At 37.4% G+C, this 8502-nt stretch overlaps 1 protein-coding gene across 1 annotated transcript; it reads left to right on the forward strand.

Annotated features, from left to right (window-relative positions):
* Window positions 1–4576: 4576 nt before the first annotated feature.
* LOC136829786 (keratin, type II cytoskeletal 2 epidermal-like) lies at window positions 4577–5717 on the forward strand. Its single transcript, XM_067088706.1, has 2 exons — window positions 4577–4603; window positions 5129–5717. Exons 1-2 carry the CDS (start codon window positions 4592–4594, stop codon window positions 5651–5653), a joined length of 537 nt encoding a protein of 178 aa, XP_066944807.1. The 5' UTR covers window positions 4577–4591; the 3' UTR covers window positions 5654–5717.
* Window positions 5718–8502: the final 2785 nt, after the last annotated feature.

Here is an 8502-nt window from a genome sequence, read left to right on the forward strand (position 1 = left end):
ATCCTGGATTTGGTGGACATGGATTCGGTTTTGGAGGATTTGGAGGAAATTTGGATTGGATTTGGGTGGAGGATTTACTTGGATTTGGGGGAGGCAGATATTATGGTTAACACAAAAATGTTAAATTCATCCTAATTTTCATATGCAACTAAATAAAAAGCATTTTGAAATTACATATAACTGTTATTAATCATACCTAGGAACTGGTTATAGATATTTCAAAAATGATTTTTCTAAAAAAAGTCTAACCCTGGAGGTTTCCAAGAATTTTTCTCAGAAATTAAAAGTAAGCCACGAACTTTAGATGAAATGCCAAAATATAAGTTTGCCTCTAAATGAACTACATCAAGCTACATATGTTCTTGTCATCTGAATCTATAAAGCTGTAGGATTATACAAGTTTTATAATGAGACTATTAAAATCTAACGAAGATTTGTGAGTGTAATAACTATCTAGGAAAGCGAAAGCAAGGTGCCTGAATGCAGTCCCCGAAGGCAAGACGAAAATGTAACAGGAGGGAACATGTATGCATACTTGTTTCAGATTATTAAGATGGGATTGAACTCCTAAGCATTTAGAGGGTATTTCGCTGTAATTTTGATAAATCCCTAATTACAAACATTTTCTTTGACAAATTTTCTTGATAAAAAAAGATTAGGGCTGCAATTTACTGGCTGTCAAAAGAACATAATCGTTTTTAGAATTATTATCCACAGTGTAATTAAATATTGCTTATCAAAATAGCAGAGTCCAGCAATGAAGACCCCTTCTGTTTTGGACCTGTGTCACCATCGGCTTCACCATCATCCCCGGTATAGTGACGATTGGTTCTTTCTAGGTTCTTAAGAATTTTGACACAACAACAAACGACTGGCTGGAAGAACCACATCTGGTAGGACTGGGCTAATAGTCACAACACACGGGTACGATACAAGAGTTCTTGAGCATAATCATCCGAAGGGCGATTTTTTTTTTTGTGCGTTTCCTTTTTTCCATTGGAAAGTATACAACAGGAAATGAAAAGGTCACGAGAACATTTGCAAGAATCTAAAGCTGTATTTTACCGATAAATTCCCGGGGGAAAACATTCGTGAGATAAAATCTCATCAAAGAGTGGCAGGGAAAGCTTGAAGGAAAGGCATGTCGGGGCTTTAGTGAATACTGCTGTTGACTGAAGTAATGTACATCTTTTTGATTCAATGCTTTTTTTTATAGGCGCTATTGAAGTGGATAGTGAATAATTCTAAACACGATATGCTTTTTACCAACTTTCAATTCTTGCTCTAATCCTATGATAGCATCAAGAAAATTTGCTACTGAATATGTTGTAAACAGGGACTTACTCAGATTACTGCATACAGTCGACCGAGTGAGGTGCACTGACGGCACCAGCCCTCTACGGGGATTAACTCAGTATGAGGTCAGTTTTCCTTTGACGCCTCTCTGAAAAAGGCAGTAAGTTGACAGAAACTGAAACGATGGAAGGTAAAAAACACCTATGGACATCACGAACAGATATTTTTTATTTACGGCAAAGTTTTTGCCATGCGTCTCTCTCTCTCTCTCTCTCTCTCTCTCTCTCTCTCTCTCTCTCTCTCTCTCTCTCTTATCTTAGAGATGTTAAAAAAATTTGGTCATTTTATGAATTATTCTCTGTGTTATACTTTCTGCTTTCTATATGCGGTAATCATTTAATAACAGAATAAACTAGACCCCTCTAATAATGATTTCACATTTTCTGAACACGCTTCAGGTGCATACATAATTGTAGAAGCCATGTACCCAAGTTAGAAACCAAAAATATTTTTTCCTCAGTGTTACTTTTAAAGAGAGTGCAAATAAAAAAATAAACTGGATGTGGTGTAGATGAAAATGCTTAGATGGATGCGTGGAGTGACAAAACTGGACGGGATGAAGAATGAAAGAATAAAAAAACTATTAAAGTCTAGAACTATCAAAAAGGTCCAGGAAAAACGACTGCACTGGTATGGCCATGTGATGAGACGGGATGAGACATACGTAAGGAGGAGAGTGATGCAGATGGGGGTGCCCGGTGGGAGAGCGAGCGGAAGACTGAAGCAAGGTGGATGGATGTTGTTAAAGATCTGGGAGACAATCAATTAACAGAGGACGATGTGTTTGACAGAGCCAGGTGGAAGAAACCTGTCAGCAACGGGAATGGGATGTTTCGGCTACCTGTAACCCATTTGGCGTAGCTGATTCGGCGTGGCCGATTCAGCGTAGCCCTTTCGACGTACAGTTTTTCCGGCGGAGGGTTGTTTGGGCGTCAAATTAGTAACTGGTCGTTGTAGTGTGAGAAAATTTATCAAAACTAGGCAGTCCCCTTGTCTGGGTTGTTGTCTTTAACTCTGTCTGTCTGTCTGTCTGTCTGTCTCTCTCTCTCTCTCTCTCTCTCTCTCTCGTAAACGTCAAATTAGATATTCTAGTCGTAATAGATTTAATTGAAAAATAGTCCATTTAGGCCCAAGCTAGAAGCTGCCATACAACTCGAAGCTCGGTTCAGCTTCAAATTTTTCAGCCGTCTAAACCTAATCATGCGAAATGGTATAAAATATTTTATCAAAACGTGGAAGAAACAAAGTAATAAACGATGGATACCTTTTTATTTTTCACGCAACGAGCAAAGGTGATCCTGAATGAAAGTTTTGGAGATGTGAACATAAAGATCGATGTAAAGTGAGATTGCATATGAAGGATGGGAAAGTTATTTGCCAGTTGAATAAACGCAGTCATAAGGCATCTGCTGCAAAAATAGAGGTTGAAAAGATAACAAGTGTTAAAAAAAGAAGTGATGAAACTCTCGAGCCACCAACCGTTGTCAATAAATAAATGTTTGGCTGGCGCATCTCAAGCTAGTTTAGCCTTAGCTCCAGGCTTGCCTGCAATGGAAAACTTATAGCAAAGAATAGAAAACTATTAAACAAGGCACCAGCTAACCCAACTGATTTGGAGCATTTAATGTTCCCCAACTGGGTGTGAAAGAGAAGTTCCTACTGGGAGACACTGGAGAAGGCAATAATAGGATATTAGTATCTGGAAGAATTAGCTGGCTGCAACATTTAGTCTACTCAGAAATTTGGTTTGCTGACGGGACTTTCACTATCGCCCCTAATCTTTTTCATCAGGTGTATGTTATATCGGCTAAGAAGCGTGAAAGAGTTATTCCTATAGTTTATGCTCTGCTTCCTAAAAACAAAACGTCTGAGTTACTTAAAACCATCGAACCTGATCTGAGACCGACTTCAATAATTTGTGACTTTGAACGAGCTGCCATTCGTGCTATGCAAGATGCATTTCCCACCGTTCGCATCAAAGGGTTTCTTTTCCATCTCGCCCAAAACATGCACAGACATCTTGTTTCAATGAGTTTGTCAAATCGTTGTAAAGCTGTTTCTGACTTTGCTGTATAGGCTAATATGATCGAAGCACTCGCTTTCGTTCCATTAGACAAGATGGATGAGTACATGGATGCATCAGCAGCAGTTCTTCCTGATGAACCAATAGCCTTGCTTCATTGGTTTGAGGATACTTATATTGGACGACTGAATAGGCCTGGAAACGCTAAGTTGAGCCCAATTTTCGCTCCCGAGATATGGAACCTTTATGAGCGAACACTAAACAATGAAGATCGGGCCAATAATCAGGCCGATGCGGCCAATCGACGTTTGCAATATGAGCTTGGAATGCACCATCCCACAATCTCGAAATTTATTGATGCCTTATGGAAAGTACAGAAAGGATGTGACGCATATCTCGAAAACTTGACTGCTGGATATTAGGTCCCCAAAAGCTAAATAAAAATATAGAGATGCTGATGAACGAATAAAAAAATTTATATTGGAAGTTGAATCATTAGATCCTATTGAATTCCCTAGGGGTGTTCCTCATAATTACGAAATGAAAAAGTAATTTCTAAGATTAAACAGATTTACTAGGTTTTTAACAATTTTTTATAATACAGTTTTTGCAAATTAAGTTTTTAAGATACGTTGTTCTATCAGTTTTTAAATTGGTGTAATATCTGATTCTAAGAATAAATGACAAAAAAAAAGTCATATTCGCAGTTGGGTGTTTTCATTGATTTTTACCCCTTTTCATCCTCTTTTGGACCTCCGGCCTGTTCGGGATTCCCCTGCATGAAAAATATATCCTATTAAATTTTAAAGATATTGTCGTCGAAATGTCCTGACGCCTTAACGGCTACGCCGAATAGTCCAATTATTTCATTGACGTCGAATTGGCCACGCCGAATCAGCTACGCCAAATGAGCTGCGCCGAAACGTACCAAACCCATCAGGGACATCGACACCACACAGATGTAGGAAAAGTTGCAGAGAAAGAAGACTTTTAACTTAATACCTCGAGAAAGATCCTGTTACGATAACAATGCTAATTAGGAATGTTTTGTTCAAAATATTCCAAAAAACGGACCTTGTTTATTAATAGAAGATGACGCAGTTTTTATTCAGGATCTTGATGGCCGTCTGAAGGACGCTTGGCTTTCCTCAATCAGTATATAAGGGGATCCCTGAGTCCGTCTCAGCACAGTCGGCTCTCAAGCACTGCACGATGATGTCCAAGGTAACAGAGAGAGAGAGAGAGAGAGAGAGAGAGAGAGAGAGAGAGAGATTTGAAAAGGTCGATTGTTTATTATGGAAATAATTTTTTCTAAAGTACTATGACAACAATTATTGCATAACGATTTTTGGACCCTTTGTAAAAATATCTTTTAATATTAACAAATTTTACTGATTATTGACTATAAGGGTATATGTAACTCTGAGCATGGTTTACATTACTGACTTGTAGAGTATTTTTCTGGCTTTTTTATTTAACTAATTTGGTATCATACTTTATATTTGGATTTCTAAGTATATTTTCCATTGAAAATAAAGTTTTTTAAAAGTAAATACAGGACGAGATTTTTTCAATCAATTCAGATCTTGCAGTTCTAAGTGATGGCATTAACAGTATTCTAGACAAGTGATATTTCATAGAACACTGCTGAAATATATAAAAAAAAACATGTTTTATAATTGTTCCAAAGATCAGCTGACTACTTTTTGTATGTCTTACTATACAAATATTTTACATACTATTTTGCAGACAATCATTGCCACCTTAGCCGTGGTCCTTTTCGGGATAGTAGCAGCTGATCCTGTTGCTGAACCCGAAGCCAAAGCTGATCCTGGATTCCGTAGAGGATTTGGTGGATTTGGAGGATTTGGTGGATTTGGTGGACATGGATTCGGATATGGAGGTTACCGTGGAAAGAGGAGCCCTTTAGCCGAACCCGAAGCTGATCCTGGATTCCATAGAGGTTTTGGAGGATTTGGAGGATTTGGTGGATTTGGTGGACATGGATTTGGATATGGAGGTTACCGTGGAAAGAGGAGCCCTGTAGCCGAACCCGAACCCGAAGCTGATCCTGGATTCCGTAGAGGTTTTGGAGGATTTGGAGGATTTGGTGGATTTGGTGGACATGGATTTGGATATGGAGGTTACCGTGGAAAGAGGAGCCCTGTAGCCGAACCCGAACCCGAAGCTGATCCTGGATTCCGTAGAGGTTTTGGAGGATTTGGAGGATTTGGTGGATTTGGTGGATTTGGGGGAGGCAGATATTATGGTTAGCACAAAAATGTTAAATTCATCCTAATTTTCATATGGAACTAAATAAAAAAGCATTTTGAAATTACGTATAATTGTTATTAACCATACCTATGAACTGGTTATAGATATTTCAAAAATCATTTTCTAAAAAAAAGTCTAACCAGGAGGTTTTCAAGAATTTTCATCAGAAATTAAAAAGTAAGCCTGAATTTCAGATGAAATGTTAAAAGAGAAGTTTGCCTCTAAATGAACTACATCAAACTACATATGTTCTTGTCATTTGAATCTATAGAGCTGTAGGATTATGTAAGCTTTATCATGAGACTATTAAAATCTATGAATGGTCTCTGAGGAAGCCTAACGAAGATTTGTGAGTGTAATAACTATCTAGGAAAGCGAAAGCAAGGTGCCTGAATGCAGTCTCCGAAGATATGACGAAAAATATAACAGGAGGGAACATGTATGCATACTTGTTTCAGATTATTAAGATGGGATTGAACTCCTAAGCATTTAGAGGATATTTCGCTGTAATCTTGATAAATCCCTGATTACAAACATTTTCATCGACAAATGTTCTTGATAAAAAAAATGATTAGGGCTTCAATTTACTGGCTGTCAAAAGAACATGATCGTGTTTAGAATTATCATCCACCGTCTAATTAAATAATGCTTATCAAAATAGCAGAGTCTAGAAGATATACATTAATACAGTGACTGCTCTGTTTTGGGTCTCTGTCACCATCGGCTTCACCATCACCATCGCCGGCATCGTGACGGTCGGCTCTTTCTATTTTCCCAAGAATTTTGACACAACAACAAACGACTGGTTGGAAGAACCACACCTACTTGGACTGGGCTTAAGGTCACAACACACGGCTACTATACAAAAAAGCGTGACCATTTTACACGCTCCAACTGAAAGAGTTTTTTTGTGAGTATTCTTGTTGCGCTGGAAACTGTTCGAGAGGAAATGAAAAGGGCATAAGAGTTTAGCAAGGACATAAAGCAAATCGGAAAAAGTTCACGAGGTAAAATCTCAACGAAAAAGGAGAAGGAAAACATGAAGAAAAGCCATTTTTGGGGATTCATGAACTGACAGAAGCTGATTTCATCATTAGATGAAGCTGTCTTTGTATAGCTTTTTCATAAAGCGTCACGCTGAATACCACCGTAACAGAGAAAATGTATGAAAAAGAGTTGACAAAACCTCTGCAATATATGTAACTCTCCTTGTTACACACTTCCTTATCTCATGGCTTCTTATTCACTCATTATGAAGGAAAAACAAAAAAATACCTGTTCGTTTTAAAGCAGTTAAATCCAATCTCCCAAAATAATGGAATAATCGTAACCTCTGTAGGTGACCTTTCGAAGTTCTGGGAGACACCACACTGAGTCCATGATATTAAGTGCTTTCAAAGAAATAATCCGATGAAAGCAGAACTATATAAATCTTGAATTAAAAGCCAGTAAACTCACAAGTAAGGTAACTTTTAACTTTACCTTGAAGTTCATAACATGAATCATACAGCATGGCTCAAAGATTATTGCAAGACTCGAAATTCTTTATCCAGCAGTTGGTCAAAGTACACAATAGTAATCGACGAATCTGTTTGCAACAGCATTTTGGATAGTCATTTGTCGCAACAGAAGAGTATGAGAGAAATTCGTTTAACCGTCGTGAGTTTGCATCACATTCGAATGAAATAGGGTTCGTCTCTCTCTCTCTCTCTCTCTCTCTCTCTCTCTCTCTCTCTCTCTCTCTCTCTGTCGTGTCAGTTTGCCTGTTTTTAGGTACGTTAAATCTTTTATCCGTCTATCTGGAAACGTAAGAGGGCTATGAGAATAAAATTCGCGAACTGCCTATGTATTGTGATATAAACTGATCAGAAAATAAAATAGAACGGATTAATGAATTCAGCTTTAGGGCTTCCCTTCTCTTATTTATCTTTTCTTCCCGCATTGTATTGCCAAATTTTTCCTTGAGTAACTGCTGCGCGTTTGAAAGACCTTGTTAGGAAAAAAATCCATTCTCTGCAAAACAAGGTTTCTTGATGACACTCATGAAATTATTTTCATGCTTATGATCTAATACTTACTGGTTTATTTTGTTATTATTTTGGTCATCACTAGTATGATCATAGTTTATTTGGATCCTATTATTATAATGAGTATTATTATTATTACTTCTGTCAGTCTCGTGCAAAATACTCGTTATAAGTCAATCATTCTTCTTTAAAACAACTGTGACCGATGAAGCATGTTAACCCCCAGCGTTAAACAAAACTTGGTCGTTTTGTGGAGTATGTACCACTTTTCAGTTCCTAATTTTTATATATGACAATCGTTAAACAACAAATTAAATCAAGCACGCTAATACTTTATTGGTTTTTTGCGGACACGATGGAGAGGTACGCACCTAATATGAAAGCCATGTATTCAAATCAGACAGAAATCGGTAGTAAAGATTTTGTGGTAGTCTTCCTCACACCATTTGGTCTCAAGAAGTCCCTCTCCTACTGAATCGGTATATATATATATATATATATATATATATATATATATATATATATATATATATATGTATATATATATGTGTGTATGTTTATAAATATATATATATATATATATATATATGTCTGTGTGTGTGTGTTTACAGATATAATATCCGATACAGATACTGACTCGTGCGGTTTTCTTCAAAGAGAATGAAAATAAGAATAGAATATGAGTAACATGATGGTTCTTCTTTATTAATAGACATCGACGCAACTCTTTTCTTCAAGATCTTGATAGCCGTCTGAAGGACGTTTGGCTTTCCTCAGTCAGTATATAAGGGGAGCCCTGAGTCCGTCTCAGCACAGTCGGCT

The sequence above is a fragment of the Macrobrachium rosenbergii genome, chromosome 4 (assembly GCF_040412425.1).
Source record: "Macrobrachium rosenbergii isolate ZJJX-2024 chromosome 4, ASM4041242v1, whole genome shotgun sequence".
Lineage (NCBI taxonomy): Eukaryota > Metazoa > Arthropoda > Malacostraca > Decapoda > Palaemonidae > Macrobrachium > Macrobrachium rosenbergii.